At 40.8% G+C, this 19462-nt stretch overlaps 1 protein-coding gene across 1 annotated transcript; it reads right to left on the reverse strand.

Moving 5' to 3' along the window:
• Nucleotides 1-2816: 2816 nt before the first annotated feature.
• LOC116411732 lies at nucleotides 2817-6177 on the reverse strand. Its single transcript, XM_031904560.1, has 2 exons — nucleotides 5972-6177; nucleotides 2817-5259 (listed from the first exon to the last, which is right to left on the reverse strand). Exons 1-2 carry the CDS (start codon nucleotides 6002-6004, stop codon nucleotides 3427-3429), a joined length of 1866 nt encoding a protein of 621 aa, XP_031760420.1. The 5' UTR covers nucleotides 6005-6177; the 3' UTR covers nucleotides 2817-3426.
• Between the last annotated feature and the right edge of the window lie 13285 nt (nucleotides 6178-19462).

A 19462-nucleotide genomic window follows, 5' to 3' on the forward strand; every position in this document is an offset into this window, starting at 1 on the left:
TTTCCCCTGCCATCCCGGCGGGATGGCAGACGCGGCGGGGCGATTTTGGGAAATCGCTGAAATAGCCTTGCGAGTCTTTTTCACCGATTTGCGCGAAATCGCGCCGCCGCGTCTGCCATCCCGCCGGCGACTTACATGTTCGCCGGTGGGATGGCAGGGGGAAGGCAACTCGGGGAGATTAGTTGCCCGCGAGCAGGGAGTTTTGCCGCGGGCGACTAATCTCTCCGTGTACCAGAGCCCTCAAGGTTCACAATGTTATCATTCTCTCCCAAAACCAATTTCATCTGTATATTTTACAATAGCCCTGTGCCCTAGATCTTATTCGTTTGACAATACATGCTTTAATCTAGTCCTATATTATTGGGTAAATAATGAAAATATATACATTTTAGGGGTATATTTATCATGCTGTATAAAAAGTGGAGTAAAACATTACCGGTGATGTTGCTCATAGCAGCCAATTAGATGCATTGCTTTGGTTTTCTAATTGTTGAAATCTAATTGCTGATTGGTTGCCCTGGGCAACATCACCGGTAATACTTCACTATACGTTTTACATAGCATGATAAATATACCCCTTAATCTGATACTATATCATATAGTACATAAATATGATCTTGTTTAGTATTAGATAAATACATAGTCCTAATCAGTACCAAAAAATCATACATTCCGAAAACTCAACATTCATAAATTATACAGTTCATCAAGTCCCTTTTTAAAACTATGAAATTACAGATGGGGACAAATGCTAAGAATACATATATCACCAAGTCGTAAGTCATAAAATATATAATATCCTTCCAACGCTACCTCTGTATGTTGTCTTATCTAAATACTCTCTTAAATAATTTGTTTTTAGTCGATTCTTGGTCCCACTGCCATCATTCTAAAAAACTATTATTATTATTATTATTTAACTTTCCTGTACATAACATGACACATCAAATCTTTGTTCCTTTGGGCAATCGTAGATCTGGGTAAAATATTCATCTCATCTCTCTTCAAAAGGGGTTAGAATGGCTAGAAGTGCTGCTCCTCGAGGGGCTAATACTACCTTATCAATCCCTTGAACCTGTAACTGTAAAACATCCTAATCTGTAAAATGCCTACCCACAGGGCCTTCTGATTTTAGTATTTTATAGCAGCCTTATGTTCACTAATTGTGCACTGTATATCTCACATATTGTATTCCTCACTTTTTCTAAGTTCACAGGCACAATGCACACCTACTAGAGGTATGGGATCAGTTATCCGGAAACCCGTTATCCAGAAATTTCAGAATTACGGAAAGGCCATCTCCCATAGACTCCATTATAAGCAAATAATTTTAATTTTATAAAATTATTTCCTTTTTCTCTGTAATTATAAAACCGTACCTTGTACTTGATCCCAACTAAGATATAATTATTCCTTATTGGAGGCAAAAGAAGCCTATTGGGTTTATTCAATATTTAAATGATTTTTTGCAGACTTAAGTTATGGGGATCCAAATTACGGAAAGATCCCTTATCCAGAAAACCTGTACTGCAGTTTATAGTGTCTGATCCTATTTATTTTACCCATAGATAACATATGTTACGTAGATAATTTAATAAAAAAAAATATGGTGATAGGAGATTAACCAATGCGAGGGGCCCTTCTGGCAATGTATCTAAATTTGCTCGATTCTATTAAAGAAGATATTACTGGATCTCCCAATAGAAAAGTCGTACTTTTTGCAGACTACAAACCTTTCAGAATGCATTCAAGCTTTGGTATCGTCGAGTCGAGTGCCATTGAGTCCTATGGGAGGCTTCCAAAATCATGCATTGAAGGTTTCAAAGCCAGAGCTTTCTTTCATGCCGCTTCTGAACGCTCGGATCCGAAAATTTTGTGACTTTCGGAAGGCAATTATGATATTTTCGTACGACTGATAAAAGCATTTTGGTGACATTTTAGAACATCAGAAATTATCGTGGTTACTCCTAATCAGGGTCGCCATCGGGGGGGGGGGGGGACAATCATCCCGGGCCCTGCTCCCTCCGGCTCCGGTGGTGTCCACCGCTATGTGCCGCGGCTCCCCGCTACCTCTGAGCTTTTATAAGGTTGCGCCCGTGCGTACTGACATCACATGCACAGGGTGCAAAGTTATAAAAGCGCAGAAGTAGTGGGAAGCTGCGGCACATAGCGGGGGACACCACCGGAGCCGGAGCAGCAGGGAAGGTGGGAACTGGAAGATGCTTGGGGGCCCTGGGGGAAGCTGAAAGATGCTTTGGAGGGGGCCCTGGGGGAAGCTGAAAGATGCTTTGGGGGGGCCCTGGGGGAAGCTGAAGAATGCTTTGGGGGGGGAAGCTGAAGGATGCTTTGGGGGGGGGGAAGTTGAAGGATGCTTTGGGGGTGAAGCTAAAGGATGCTTGAGGGGGGGCCCTGGGGGAAGCTGAAGGATGCTTGGGGGGGCCCTGGAGGAAGCTGAAGGATGCTTGGGGGGGGGCCCCGGGGAAAGCTAAAGGATGCTTGGGGGAGCCCTGGGGGAAGTTGGAGGATGCTGGGGGGGGGGGCAGGAGGATGCTTGAGGGGGGCCTGGGGGGAGCTGGAGGATGCTGGGGGGGAGCGGAGGGTTCGGTTCTGCGAGCCACAGGGTGGTAGTATATTCCAAACTCTATATTTCAACTGGAAAAGTTGGGGGTCGTCTTATACGTCCAGTCGTCTTATACGCCGGAAAATACGGTAATTCGGATTTACCTAGGGTTTAGTCAATTGAAGGTCATATCTGGGGAACTCATAAATTAACTCTCTCAACGTACACATTTCTTAATAATAATTTATTAGAGTTCAGTGCAATGCATTTGCAATTTCATTATTACAACCATTTTATCGGTACAAATTAAAAATAATCAAGGTAATTCAGTGAATTTTATACAACTACAGGAAATACTATTAATTAAAGTCAGAACAGTGCACTTTATATTTAACCACTAAAGATCACAATATGATTAAGAAAGACTATATTCCATAATAGATTATAATCGATTTAGTGCATGAATTTTTTCTAGTAATTTTAGTAGTAATATTTCAGCTATGTGTTGTCTGAAACCACTAATATACTCAGCTCCAGTTTTATATGTAACATGTGTTCCTGAACAGCTAGTCAGGGCGACATAAAACAAAGAGCCCAAATGGTAAAGACAACTAATGGACAAAAATATAAAAGTCAATTACGGTATTTATTATCACACAACTGTACATAATTACAATATAAATAACATAGTTATATTATTACATAATAAACCCCAAAGAGTGTCTTTTTTCTTTGAGGTGTAGATAGACGGCTGAGTCTTGTCCTGAGGAGTTCGCTCTCCTATTTTAGGCCATTAAAGTCTCCCCAATGTATAAGTCAGAGCACTCAGTGTAGCGAAGAGTGTTCTAATAAAAGTATCAGGGATATTATTTCCTGCTTGGATCAAAGATTTTTTTAAAAAACCGTGCAACTTGGACTAATGTGTTGGTGTTGTTAATTGCAAGGTTCCTGTTGGCCTTTATTACTGGAAACATCCTTTCTTCACTGACATTTTTCTTTGATTCATTAGAATTTTTGGCAGATTTGCTGTCTGCTGGTATTGGTTTGTCAGTATTTACTGTTGTTTCCCCATGATCTTTTTTAGACTTTTTAGGTTTATTCTTCAATTTCTTTGTAGAGTTTTCTGCTGGGAACCTTTCCATATTTTGTACTGTAGACGTATTTGAACTACAGTCCATTTTAGGTTTTAGTTCAGAAGTGCAGGTTTCCTCAGTTGTATTGTCTGTGTTCATACTGTTTTCTGCTTGTATCTTTTCACTTCTCTTTGTAGTAGATGTCAGAGCTTTAACCCTGATCTGTTTGGAACATGCTAAGTCACTAGGAATAGCATATCCTATTTTGTTCTTCGATGTTGTAGTGTTTTCTTCAAGTAACTTCATCATTTTTTTAAGTGCAGACTTATTTGAGCAGCAATCATTGTTAGCATATGTTTCCATGCTACACAAAGTAGTGTCTCTTACTTTGAAAATATTTGTACTGTTTTCTGTAGGTACATTTTTCATATCTTTTACTGCAGCTGCATTCTTATCCTTAGGATAAGAATCTTTTATCATTTTCACACAAAGTGATCGTTTTCTCTTGAAGTCATCTGTCCTGTCCAACCAGGTTTCATCTTCTTTCTGTGCTCTCTTTATGTTAGCATATAGAAAGGCATAACAGGAAATGTTATGCTCATTTCTGTTAAGACCATATTTGAAGTAAGGCTTATTGTGAAACCTCAAATAACTTGTACATTTTTTCTTTTGCATTTCTTTGTCCAGTATTTTCTCCAAAAGTCCTCTAGAAACAGGTCTGATGGGCAGTTCCCCATTGAAAGGCAAAAATGGAGGATTTGTCCCATCTGCAGTTACCTGTGTTATCCGATTCTCTTGCTTTTGCGCACTCCTAATTTCAGCATACAGAAAGGCATTATAAAAAATATCCTTTTTGATGCAGGAGGGAGTGAAATTTGTCTTAAACTGATTTTTGGAGCTAAGTGTATTTTTAAATCTCAGGTAACTAGATCTGAAGTGTTTCTTTTGCTTTGCTTTGGAAGAGATTTCCTCCAAAGGTCCGCTAGAAACTGATCTGATCGGCATTTCTCTGCTGAGAGGCAAAAATTCAATTTTCTCACCTGAAGAAGCAATATCTGCTATTTCAAGTGCATGACTATTAAATCTGTTAGCCATAAGGAAAGGCAAGCAGTGCTGTAAAATTTGTGCACTGTTCTGCCCAAAAGCCTCTTGTATGATTCTTGACCATAGTTCTTCCTTTCTAAAGGTGCATGGCAAGTTTTGGCTGAATTCATTAACATTAATTCTAAGGTTTATTGAGCCAAAAATCATAGTCAATTCTTGTTCATATGCCATGTCAATTCCTGAATATAACTGTCTCTTTATTACTTTAAAAAATGAATCTTCTGCTGGAAAAAAATGTAGTTCTCTCCAATCTTTCACTGTTCCATACAGTTCTAATTGGTCGACTTGCTGTTTATGTTTGCTATCAGAAATGCGCTTCATCCTGAATTTGCAAGTCTTTGATTGTCTTCCTCTGCTGGTTTGTTTCTTTTCATTTTTTGGAATATCAAGGCTATCCATAAGGATTGCCAAGTGTCTGAAGCCAAAGATTGTAAAAATAGCCAGCAGTATAATGATGCAGATGTATAGGTTGTTAAAAAATGCATAAATAGCATCTATTAACATTTTGGAATATAAAAAGTGCTGAAAAAGAATAAGAAAGTTTGATTATTAGGCTTTAAAGGGATAAGAGAAAGAAACACAGAATTTTTAGAGCTTTGGCAGATCAACTTATTGGTTTAAATGTGTTGGATGAATCTATGGGGTTGCTCACATTAATACATAGGCAGTTATAGCAAGCTGGAACTAATTGTGAAACAACAGATGAGATGTTTAATTGTCAACTTCTTCCTGCATTTCTACATGTCTAATTATATCTTGTCCCTCCCAACAAACACTTTACCCATATATCACTATCTTCTTACATTATTCCTTACTAACGTACTGCTTTTGCTTTTGTATTAGAAAGAATTAAACAGCTTTTAATCTATCCAGAGTGGACACCCTATTCAACTCTATGAAACATTTTATATATTTGGTTCTTACAAAATATGCAGTCCATGCTGCAGTGAAATAGAGGGGGTCATTTATCAATTTTTATAATTTAATTTGTATAATTTGTATTTTAATTTTAATAATGGTTAAAAAGACAAGAATGTTTAATATTTATTAAGTGGAAAAAAGAGGAAAACACAAATGTAAAATTTGGCATCTAAAAGCTTGATAGGCCATTTTAGATATATATTCCACACTAGAGATATTGACCTAATAAGCATATTGTTTCTAGGAGAAATTTTATTATTCTTGGGAAATAAAAATAGAAGATCTTTAATATAAACAGGAAAATCAAACTTACCTGTAGGTAGCTGAATACCAGGTAAACTGGCATTTTCCTACTAAGATGTTAAAACCTTGAAATGTAATAAGAGCAGCACATACATGCAGCTCCCTTACAGATCAAGGTAATGACCAGTATTGCTTTTGCAGGGTTTACTGTAGAGCTGTTTGTGTGATGTCACAATCAGCTGGTAACCGTGGAGACAATGAAACTCTGAACTGTTAAAGAGTAAAGCAAGGGATTATAACTGTGCAAGTATGTGTAACAATGAGCATGTAACCATGGCAACAAGCTATCTGTTGCTCACTCACTAAAGAGAGATTAACTAAAACTCCATAAATTTGAATTTTTTTAAACTGTAAAAAAATTTTTATTGTAAAAAAAAATTGTCGCTGCGGCAATTTGTTGCGCATCAAAATAGATGTGTCAAAAGATGTGCGACAAAAAAAATGGTGCTGGTGACAAATGTGTTACGCGGATTTTTTTCTATTTCATATATTTTCCGGCGAAGCGAAATGGGACAGATTCGCTCATCACTACTTGCGAATTGTCAGATTCTGATTTTAGCCGTTTAGACGCATAGTAAATCTCGGAAAAGTTGCAGCGTTTTCTCTGCAAAAAAATTGAGTTTGAAATAAAAAAAACGATGGTTAGTAAATAAGCCCCTAAGTGTGGTATCAGTACAACATAAACCAAAGACTATTGGTTCCCTTCTATTGCTTTTGAAACCCTAGATCTCTGTCAATTGACTTAAATGGCTATTTTGACATTATAATCAAAAGCCTGATAGAATGCTAGTGTCCAGATTTGAAACAAAAAACTTAAAGACTGAATAGTAGTTCTGTACTAGGTGTCTCTTATAGCCATTTAGTGTAACACTTCCATCATTATGACCTTATAGTGGGGTCTCTAAGGTGTTTAGCTATGTTGCTGTGCTAGCCACAGGGGGGGGGAGCCATATGGATTTAAGGGTTTGTTTTAATATGACATAATAAACATCTTTAACAAATGAGTAATGGATGATTTCCCTGCAGTGAGCATCATTTTTTTCTCTTTGGTGCACTACCACCATTAAAGTGGGTATGGTCATAAAAGCTTTTGTGATAACATGGGTGTGGTTTGAAGTGGGTGTGGTTTAAAAAGAGGGATCATTTAAAACTGGCTTCCATTATTGGCCCTCCAGAATAAAGGCCAGAAACATTCCAGCCCTCGGTACCACAGAAGTTGGACCTCACTAAATAAAACATTACTAAAATGGCCAAACATAAATATTTAAGTTTTTGTTCTATGATGCTCTGCTTTTTGTTATACTTAGGGGCACATTTACTAATCCACGAACGTCCGAAAAGCGGGCGAATGCTTTTTTTTTCGTTATGATCGGTATTTTTGCGAATTTTTCATCGCCGTCACGACTTTTTCGCGAATTGTCACGACTTTTTCGGCGCCGTCGCGAAATAATTGTACTGTCGCGCCGAGTACGAAAGTTTCGGATTCATTCAAGCTTCAGTATCGTGACTTTCCTTGGGCCGGGTTGGAGCTGCAGAGTGCCATTGAGCCCTATGGGAGACTTTCCTTGGGCCGGGTTGGAGCTGCAGAGTGCCATTGAGCCCTATGGGAGACTTTCCTTGGGCCGGGTTGGAGCTGCAGAGTGCCATTGAGCCCTATGGGAGACTTTCCTTGGGCCGGGTTGGAGCTGCAGAGTGCCATTGAGCCCTATGGGAAACTTTCCTTGGGCCAGGTTGGAGCTGCAGAGTGCCATTGAGCCCTATGGGAGACTTTCCTTGGGCCAGGTTGGAGCTGCAGAGTGCCATTGAGCCCTATGGGAGACTTTCCTTGGGCCGGGTTGGAGCTGCAGAGTGCCATTGAGCCCTATGGGAGACTTTCCTTGGGCCGGGTTGGAGCTGCAGAGTGCCATTGAGCCCTATGGGAGACTTTCCTTGGTCCGGGATGGAGCTGCAGAGTGCCATTGAGTCCTATAGGAGGCTTCCAAAATCATGCAAAGTCGCAAAGGTTTGCCTGCTGTTTACGAGCGCTCAATACGAAAAAGTCACGACAATTCGCGAAAAAGTTGTAACGGCGACAATAAAAACGCAAAATGTTAGTTTCCAATCCTATTTTTTCCCATTCGGGATTCGGATTCGTGGATTAGTAAATGTGCCCTTTAGTATTCAATATACAATATTAATATTTAATCTGAAAGAAATTTTGTAAAAGTATAAGATGATAAAAGAGCCATTACTTGTCCAGCTTCTCAGATATAGACTTTAGTCTAATCCATTTACTCACTTCCCTGCCTGATTGGGTAACATTAATGAAACTAAATCATCTTTTTACTATTCACTGCTTGTAAAGTCTCATTTAAAAAGTTGCCAAGGATTACACATTTCTTTCAATTTGGACTTGGCCTTATATTGATTATATCAAACTCTATAAACTCTAGGACTATGCACAGAGCTAGTTAAGGGCTCTGGCACACGGGGGAGATTAGTCGCCCGCGATTAACTCCCTTTTCGCGGGCGACTAATCTCCCCGAGTTGCCTACCCCTGCCATCCCACCGGCGAACATGTAAGTCGCCGGCGGGATGGCAGACACGGCGGGGCGATTTCCGGAAATCGCCGAAAAAGGCGATTTGCGCGAAATCGCGCCGCCGCATGTGCCATCCCGCCGGCGACTTACATGTTCGCCGGTGGGATGGCAGGGGTAGGCAACTCGGGGAGATTAGTCGCCCGCGAACAGGGAGTTTTATCGCGGGCGACTAATCTCCCCCGTGTGCCAGAGCCCTAATGGAATGTTTAAGACTTGTCAAACTCTGAAAGATGGAAAATATGATACCGTGTGAATGTGCAGTATAACAGAACTTTATCAGTACTAACTATGGATTGTGTCAGAATGTCAATTATGTGTTAAAATAGTTTGTTTGATTTGTTAAATAAAAAGTTACTCTTGTTACTCTTGTTACTCTTGTGTTTCCCATTTTTTTTTTAAAATCTCTTTATTTATCAATTTTATTTTTACACATTGATTAATAACAGTATCGGTGACATGGGTTACAATGCATCTAAATAAAGGAAACTGAGTAGTGTCAATGGCCGCTGGGGGTATTTTATGTCCTGTGGGAGAATAGAGATGTCTCGGTGAGGGTCAAGAAGGGTCATTTGTAGATTGGTGTTGGAGTTTTTGAGTTTTGAAGGATGTCCAGGGTTCCCAGATTTCTTGATGTTGGTCCAGCGAGTCTGTTACGATAGCAGCAAGGTAATGCATAGTTTGTATATATTCCATGCGGGATTGTAATTGGGAGATAGCTGTGGGGCTAGCCAGTTCAGGGCAATGACCCAGCATGCTGCACCTATAAGTTGTAGGGTCAGTTTGTTCTGGGCTTTTGTTACATTTTTGGAAGGTAATGAAAATAGTGCCAGCTCTAGGTCCGCCGTGACTTCTGTTTGCAACACCTGGGAAATAAGTTGGAATGTTTGGGACCAGAATCTTTCTACTGTTGGGCAAGACCACCAAGAGTGGAAGTTGTTTCCTTGCATCATACAACCCCTAAAGCATAATGGTGAAGAGGAGGGATTAAACTTATTTTGTAATATTGGTGTGACATACCATCTAGAAAGAAGTTTAGTGTTTCCCATTGTTTTGATCCTATGAAAGAAAGGGAGACAATATGGTTAGGGCATTAGAAGTACCAGTGGAATCCTCTTAAAGTGCCCCCTCTTAGCCACTTTGCCCCTTGCACTAATCCTGCATATTACCCTCTCAATCTCTCATACACCGGATCAGTAGATTCTGCATTGTCAGTCCAGCCCTGCGTCTTCTGTGATGTAAGCTGTACTTATTTAGTTTATCAGTGGAATTGATTGTCTTTGTGTGAGTCCTATATGCTATGGTATCTGTCAATATTGTTGAGCAACAATGGGTGAAATAATTCGCCAGGCAGGGATTTGTCGCGAATTTCTGTGATTCGCTATTAGTGCATTATTTTGAGAAAAAGCCGACTAAATGCGCCGTGGAAAAATTTGCCACATGTCCAAAAATTATCACACAAAAAAAAAAATTGGTGCGCGCATTGTTTTTTTTGATGATAATTATTATGATCTTCACTTTCTTAAAGAATTTTTACTGGGAATATCAGGTTATTTAGTAGGAGATCAGGTTAAAACTAACATTTTCTAGTTTTAATATATTTATTATTTGTCACAGGCCAAACAGCCATATAGGGATTTTAATGACAGAGAGGGAAAGAGACAAATATGAAATATTTGCTTCTTCAATGTATATTCAGAATATCTTAAATTAGACCTTGTTATATGTTACAGGTATGGGACCTGTTATCCAGAATGCTCAGGGCCTGGGGTTTCCTGGATAAGAAAACATTCCAAAATTTGGATCTCCGTACCTTAAGGGGCTGATTTACTAAGACACGATTTCGAATCCGAATTGGAAAAATTCCGATTGGAAACGAACATTTTGCGACTTTTTCGTATTTTTTGCGATTTTTTTTCGGCGTCTTTACGATTTTTGCGTAAAAACGCGAGTTTTTCGGCGTCTTTACGATTTTTGCGTAAAAACGCGAGTTTTTCGGCGTCTTTACGAAAGTTGCGCAAAGTCGCGATTTTTTCGTAGCGTTAACACTTGCGCGCAAAGTCGTGCCTTTTTCGTAGCGTTAAAACTTAAAAGGCGCAACGTTTCGCGCAAGTTTTAACGCTACGAAAAAAACGCGACTTTGTGCAACTTTCGTAAAGACGCCGAAAAACTCGCGTTTTTACGCAAAAATTATAAAGACGCCGAAAAACTCGCGTTTTTACACAAAAAACGTAAAGACGCCGAAAAAATCGCAAAATTACAGATCATTACGAAAAAAACGCAATCGGACGCATTCGGCCCGTTCGTGGGTTAGTAAATGTGCCTCTAAGTCTACTAAAAAATAATTGAAACCTTCATTGCAACCAATAGTATTGTTTTGACTCCAATAAGGATTTATTATATGTTAGTTGGGATCAAGTACAGGTACTGTTTTATTATTACAGAGAAAAGGGAATCATTTAACCATTAAATAAACCCAATAGGGCTGTTCTGCCCCAATAAGGGGTAATTATATCTTAGTTGGGATCAAGTACAGGTACTGTTTTATTATTACAGAGAAAAGGGAATCATTTAACCATTAAATAAACCCAATAGGGCTGTTCTGCCCCCAATAAGGGGTAATTATATCTTAGTTGGGATCAAGTACAGGTACTGTTTTATTATTACAGAGAAAAGGGAATCATTTAACCATTAAATAAACCCAATAGGGCTGTTCTGCCCCCAATAAGGGGTAATTATATCTTAGTTGGGATCAAGTACAAGGTACTGTTTTATTATTACAGAGAAAAAGGAAATAATTTTAAAAATTTTAATTCTTTGCTTATAATGGGTTCTATGGGAGATGGCCTTTCCGTAATTCAGAACATTCTAAATAACAGATCCCATACCTGTAATCATTTACCTATTAGACACATCCCAATTTAATGCAAGAAATATCAGAGGCAGACCATTTTAAGGCTATAGAATGACCTGGAGCATAAACATGACCATGACATATAACATTTAAACATAGACAATAATTTATATTTACCTAGGAATGTTAAATATTATTATTTTAGTTAGTCATTTGTGGTGTATATGAGCAGTTCTTAGATACTGAGTATGTTGGGAGCACTTGCTTCTGTTTCAGGTAACATACAGAACCTCATAGACTCCTTTAGGGCCCATCTTTGAATGGATTCCTGTAAAAAATGTTTTAGGCCCCAAGCATTCGCTACAGCAAGAAGGGAAACGTAAGGTTTGCCATGATGTCATTATGGGAACAACAGCTATACCTCTGACTATTGCAGGTCTTTACACAAAATATTATATAAACAGCCCATAAAAACATATTTTTCTAGTAGCACGTTACACTGCATATTCTCATATACACAACCTGCCATTTTAAGCAGCAAGTTTGCCCTGTGCTTTGTACGAGGCCCTGTGCTTGCACACAAACCCAGGGTACACACACATGCAAACTTTGGTGCTTAAAAGCTTGTAGCCCCAAATTGTGTTTGCCTTGGTTTGATGGTTTTGCACATTTACAATCATAAACGCGCTACTAAAAACCTGTAAGTTGAAAAGGTATATAAACAATGGCTCTGAATGCAATGATTGATTAAATCTGGAGCCAGAGTATGTGCATTGATAATCTACATGTGTGTTTTTGCTATGTTTTTTGAGATGATTAAAGGACAAGGAAAGGTTAATATAAATTAAAAGTAAGTCTAAAGGCATTCTTTTTAAGTACTTACTGCATATCTTAATTCCCAGATCCCTGCTTACCTCTCTGAGATATGGAGCTGGCAGCCTACAGCAGTGTGAAGACTACAGTGACATCACTGAAATCTCTCTCCCCTTCCTGTAGGTGCCAGCGGCAGCCTTCCTATTCTCTGAGCATGTGTGTAACTTGATCCTGTCTCCTGTTCTGAGCTACACATGCCCACCAGCCAATCAGAAGCGGATCTGGCAGAGGGGGAGGGGGGGAGGGAATGAAACACATGTGCAGTATGAAGCAAGGAGGGAAAGGAAGGGAGAATACCTTTTTAGAGATGGCTGCCTGTTCTAGAAAATGTGAAGTAAGTGTGACTGAGTAAATATGTGATTAGGTGAGCCAAAAGTGTGGCGTTTTTACTAAACAATCGGAGGACTATTGGGCAGTATGCTTTTTACATTTTGACTTGCATTCTCCTTTAAAAGCATTTCTTAAACTATTTCTAGTTTCAAGTACTGTAAGACCCAGCCCTGCTCTCAGTCCTGCTCAGACGGGTGGGGGGACAAAGGATGGGAATGTACTTTCGTATGGATACCCAAGTGCAGAGATGTAGCGGAAGAGCAGTTTTGAAAGTTAAGAGATGAATGTTCCCGGTTACTGTATTAGTTGCATAAAGGGAACGGTGACAAAGATTTTAACAGAGAACTGGTCATTTTTAATCAAGGTATAAATGATTCTGGTTACAGACTGCTGGTTAGATGATTGATGCACTAATTCATTTAGGAGAGAATAAGTAGACAAGACTGCGGTTATACCCTGCCATTTTGCAGCTATTTACTATGGGTGAAAAATTTAAACTAAATTCACAAATTGTGTAACATTTAACATTTCACCAGGCCTGGCACAACAGCACCCCCTCTCCCCGCCTGATGGTGGCCCTGGGACAAATGTTCATTTCCTTTTAGAATGCTATTTTTCTTGACCATTTTCATCAGCAGGGTTATATATTTCATCAACATGGCCCTTTTCTAAAAGATCCTCAGCTCAGATCATCAGGCTCCCAGGGTCGCCATCAGGGGGGCAAAGGGGGGGCTGTTGTCCCGGGCCCGGACGATATCTTCGCTTTAAAGGGGGCCCGGACGTGATACCGTTTTTTTTAGCTCGGGCCCCCTTTAAAGAACTATGGGCCTGTCATTAGTGGCCAGCGGGAAATTTGATTGGTTGCGCCCCGTGCGTCCGTACGCACAGGGCGCAACCATATAAAAAGTGCAGATGCAGCGGGGAGCCGGGCACAGATCTAGAGGACGCGGCCAGAGGAAGTCGCTGGTGGGGGAGCTCAATGGCACTCTGCAGCTCCAACCCGGCCCAAGGAAAGTCTCCCATAGGGCTCAATGGCACTCTGCAGCTCCAACCCGGCCCAAGGAAAGTCTCCCATAGGGCTCAATGGCACTCTGCAGCTCCAACCCGGCCCAAGAAAAGTCTCCCATAGGGCTCAATGGCACTCTGCAGCTCCAACCCGGCCCAAGGAAAGTCTCCCATAGGGCTCAATGGCACTCTGCAGCTCCAACCCGGCCCAAGGAAAGTCTCCCATAGGGCTCAATGGCACTCTGCAGCTCCAACCCGGCCCAAGGAAAGTCTCCCATAGGGCTCAATAGCACTCTGTAGCTCCAACCTGGCCCAAGGAAAGCCTCCCATAGGGCTCAATGGCACTCTGCAGCTCCAACCCGGCCCAAGGAAAGTCTCCCATAGGGCTCAATGGCACTCTGCAGCTCCAACCCGGCCCAAGGAAAGTCTCCCATAGGGCTCAATAGCACTCTGTAGCTCCAACCTGGCCCAAGGAAAGCCTCCCATAGGGCTCAATGGCACTCTGCAGCTCCAACCCGGCCCAAGGAAAGTCTCCCATAGGGCTCAATGGCACTCTGCAGCTCCAACCTGGCCCAAGGAAAGTCTCCCATAGGGCTCAATGGCACTCTGCAGCTCCAACCTGGCCCAAGGAAAGTCTCCCATAGGGCTCAATGGCACTCTGCAGCTCCAACCCGGCCCAAGGAAAGTCTCCCATAGGGCTCAATGGCACTCTGCAGCTCCAACCCGGCCCAAGGAAAGTCTCCCATAGGGCTCAATGGCACACTGCAGCTCCAACCCGGCCCAAGGAAAGTCTCCCATAGGGCTCAATGGCACACTGCAGCTCCAACCACGATACCGAAGCTTGAATGAATCCGAAACTTTTGTACTCGGTGCGACAAATACGATTTTGTTGCACAAATTGTCGCAGAAATTAACGAAAATATCATAGAAAATATGCACAGTTCTAGAAGTTCGAAAAAATACGAATTCTTTGTAATCGTAAACCATCGTACATTGATAAATGGGCCCCTAAATCATACTAAAAGTTAAAAGAAAGGAAGGTAAAATCACTGGGAGGTGCCAAAAGTTTGAGCACACCGCAATGGCCCTTTTACAGTTGGCCAATCTGTCTTTGCTTTGGGCTTTTAGAGGTTTTGGGTTCTTGATGCTTTCATTTGTGCAACAAAATGAAAAATTCACTTTTTTTCCATGTTTTTTGTAATTTTTTTAATAAATGACTTGCCATTTGTAGATTTAGAGAAAATTGTTTTTTGCTTGTGGTTTAAAACACCTCTTAAACCATAAAAATAATAATGTTGATCAATGGGCCTCCCACCTTCGAATTCTTAAGAGTTCTCCAGTTACTTTCCATTTAAGCCTTGCACAATGCTCAACAAATGATTAATAAACAAGAATGGAAGATTTTTTTGAATCTTGCTAAATATGGCCTTTAGCCGTCTTTTAGGGCAAGCAAAGCAAAAGCCCAGCAATAAAATTGAAAAATATTTTCATACATTGGCAACTATATATATAGCTACATTCTGCCTTGTAAATGATCTTTTCCTGTTGTTCTGATACTGCACCCCTACCCTATTTTTACGCTTCCTTTTCCCTTATCTAAAAAATAGTTCAAACCTGCTTTTTTTAGTATTATATTACAATGAATACACTGGCAGTGAAAAGGCACATCAAATGACAAACTATAACGCTACCTCCTCCACGCTAACCTGAAACACATAAAAATTTGTTCTCTCTTCTGGTCAATGATATACAAAAATTTGTAGAGAAGACACAAACATTTTTAACTTGTATTCATTAGTCCAGAATGCTTTTTTACTATCCCACGGGAGTCCAGTCTTGCATTTTTTAGCCCATGCAAGTCTCTTAATCCTTTTTTGTCTTAAAGGGGAAATCCACTCAAACTCAACTTAAGTTTTTTGAAAAGTAAACATAATTGTTAGCAATTTTGCAATATACGTCAGTTAAAAATATGCAGCCTTTTCATGATATTTTATATGTTATGTAATAATATGGTTTGGAACAGTTACCTAAGCCCAGCCCCCTGTTCCCCTGCTGGTCTGGCTGGCTACTTTGAGACTCAAAAAAAAAAAAAAAGTAGTCGACTGTCCTCAGCCTGCATCCTCACTATCCCACTATTCCCTTTACATGTGATACCAAAAAGGAAAGGAACATCACAGTGCAATGCATTGTGGGTTATGTAGTTCCTGCATGCTGTCTGTAAACTGTGGAATTGTTAAAATTTGTAACATCAGCGTTTTAGTCCCTTCTCCCCTTCTAGAATTTCAAGAGAAGAACTGTTTTGCAGCTGGATTTCAGCATATAAACTCATATTTATTCACACTTTTTGAAGGAAAAGATTACAGTGATAAGTATATTAGGTGCTTCTGTTGCTGCATGAAACTTCAGTATTGTCCAAAAGCCTTCTATGCACCCCTTGAAGTGGCACATCAACATTTTTACTCATGCAGTTCTGCCTTAATTTCGGGGGGTCTTCCATTACGCACTCCTGTAACTGTTATGTTGTCAGCTGATTTTTTAATCTAGATCTGCTAGACGTTTTTGTCTGTCAAAATGTGGTCTACTATTAAGTAGATCTAAATTGTTTTGTCATAAACGTTTTTCAAGTGACATATGCATATTCCTGAATTATATATTTTAAATTTCAGGGTGCATTGGCTGAAATTCTACCGAATATGGCAAAAGGGTGTTCAAAAAACTGGGTCTGACTCTGGGAAGCAATTGCTGCCAAATGGATTTCACAGATTTATTATATTTCATTTTAACGGGTCCACCAAATTTTAGGATGTGGCGGCATACCAAGTCCACCACAAAAGAGTAGGCCAAATCCCAAACCGAATCAGAACCCTAGTTTAAATAAGAAAAAAGCAAAATCCCACCCAGAAATTGTAGCATATGAAGAAAAAATTGTTCAGTGATCAAAAGTCATGTGATATTTAGGGTGCAGATTTAGTTCAGCCAGACTCTAGTATTTACTCTGCATTCCTATTTTATTATCTTTTATTTATATAGCCCTGACAAATTCAGCTTTTTTCCAGATTACAAAGAACAGTTCATAAATGCAAGGCCACAAGAATGATGGGTATGTCAATTATTTGTTATCAACTCCAATCAAAAGAAGCCTCAGGGTCAAAAGAAGGCTAGTTTTTCCCACGCTTGCTCTATATGGTGTGACATATTTTATGGAATAGATGGCCTTTTAACTGCTTCACATTTCTCCATTTTGCTATCGATGCCACTATGGAACATTATGAATGGTGTAAACAACATGACATTTATTTTAGTTTGTGGTTGTTTAAGGCAGTGCAAGAAATAGCATAGGTTACTGACATAATGAGACATCACTACTGCGTATACAGTTCCACTTCAATAAATGTAATTGTACCAATAGAAAAATGCCTTCTTTTATCTTTCTCTGCAGAAGGACCTTTTTTCATAAATGGCACCTATCACCTAAAAACTATCCCCCACCGGAGGTGCAGGCTAACAGAGCCCACACTCAGGATGCAAAAAAAAAACACCCTACCACACGGGTGGGCAAACTTTTTTGCTCAGGGGCCACATTGACTTGCAGACAGACTGGGCCAGCGTTATGCCCAGGGCCACCATCAGAAATCACAGGGCCTCCCAGCTCCCCCCTAGCAGCCTCCTGCTCCACTCCCCAGCATCCTGCAGCTCCCCACCCCAGCATCCTCCAGCTCCCCCCCAGCATCCTCCAGCTCCCCCCCTCAGTATCCCACCCAGCATCCTCCAGCTTCCTGTGGCTCCCCCCAGCTCCATTTGTCAGCGACCTCCTGCTTTGGCCTGCTTCCTACGTCCTTCAGCTGCGTCTGTCCACCGGCTCCCCACTGCATCAGAACACTTTTATACGGTTGCGCCCCATGCGTACTGATGTCACGCGCATGCACGGGGCACAACCAATCAGGGCCCGTAATTCTTTAAAGAGGGCCATATTGAGGTATAATCATGTGCATAAAGAGATATTGCCCCAGCTCACTCATTATGTGCATGCTTGTGAGGTAGGATGATATAAATACTAGGGATTCACCAAACCCAGATTTTCGGGTATGGCAGAGCCCCCAAATCCATGTTAAGGGATTCAGCTGAATACTGAACCGAATCCGGAAAGGGTTAAATTTCACACTTCTGTGTTTATGTGGCGACATTAACCCTTCCATTAGCATATTCTAATTAGGATTTGGATTCAGTTCAGCCAGGACCGTGGATTCGGCCAAATCTAAACCCTGACGAAAAAGGCTGAATACCGAACCAAATCCTGGATTCGGTGCAGCCCTACTAATTATTATTGTTTCTTTCATCCAAAGTGTGGGCTCTGTTTGCTCTCACCTCCAGTAGGAGGAACATTTTTAAGGTGATACATGCACTTTAATGCAAATAAAACTCCAGACTTGTTCCTTTGCAGATGCTGCACTGAAGGGCAGTTTGTTCTTTTCCTGACAGGAAAGTCTTAATAATCGTAGTAAAACTGAAACTGATGGATAAGGATTCTCCAGTGCAACTGTATATTCTGGTTGGCAGGAGAAAATAGTTATGTGTGTTAAACTTTGTCAGTTCCAGCACACACAGTTGGCACGCTTGTTGGACGTTTCTCTGTCCATAACCTTTGGCACCCCCCAGAAATTCAACATTTTCTCCTCCTTTAAACAAAAAAGGAAATAATCCCATATATGGTAATGGTACACAATATAGTGCATAGATGTGGCCTGTATGTGAAACTGGTTATCAATGGTGTATAAATAGACGGACAAGCACAATTTGGAAAAAGGTCTAAATTTTATTTTGAACCCATATACATCTAATTAAAGTTATTAAGATAATAACAGAAGCAAAGCATATTTAGTAACCTACAGCAACCAACTTGAAGCAGATCAATAAATGGTACAAGCTGATCATTATGGCTTATTAGCCCTTGAGCGAATGTTGTACTTTCTATTAAATTGCCCTCTACATATTTATATTTTTATATGCACGCTAAATTTAACTAAGTAGCTGCGCCTGTGCCCCGCCCCCCAAGTGCAAGCTTGCATGTGCGCACACTGTGATGACGCTGGAGTGGAAAGTAGAGCAAGCACTGAAGGAGCGAGTGAAAGGGGGATCATGAGTGGGACGGGACACGCTTGGACTAGGGATAGGCAGACAAGAGATAAGTACTGTACTGTTTCCTCCGCAATATTGGCAAGATACGCCCATTTCTTTCACAAGTAATGTTAAGCAAAGGATAGCTTACAAAATCCTTCTGCTGACATTCAAAGCCCTTCACTCCTCTGCTCCTCACTACATTTCTTCACTGGTCTCCCTACATGTTCCTGGTTGTCCCCTCCGCTCCTCTCAGAGCCTCCGTCTCTTTACACCATCCACACCCACTGCGATCTCTCGTCTTAACCCTTTCTATCTCGCTGCTCCTTACCTCTGGAACTCTATCCCTGAATCCCTCCGTAGGGAACACTCACCCACTGTCTTTAATAAAAAGCTCAGCTGTTACCTTCTGGAGCACTAAAACATTATTTTGCCCAGTCCTGCGCTTAAGGGCAAATGCCCATACCTGATGCACTCTTACCCTCCAGTTTGTGCCTGTATGTTACCCAACCACTCAGATTGTAAGCTCTACGGGGCAGGGACCTCCTTCCTACTGTGTCTCATACCACATGGCACTTACTCCCTGTGCATTTATATTTATTGTATTTATTATAACACTTGTCCTCCCTGTGTGCAATTGTGTATTTTGCAAGACTGTACAGCGCTGCGTACTCTTGTGGCGCTTTATAAATAACGTTATACATACATACATACAATCTGGCTGTGCATACTGTGTGTAGGGTTGGCT

The sequence above is a fragment of the Xenopus tropicalis genome, chromosome 6 (genome assembly GCF_000004195.4).
Source record: "Xenopus tropicalis strain Nigerian chromosome 6, UCB_Xtro_10.0, whole genome shotgun sequence".
Lineage (NCBI taxonomy): Eukaryota > Metazoa > Chordata > Amphibia > Anura > Pipidae > Xenopus > Xenopus tropicalis.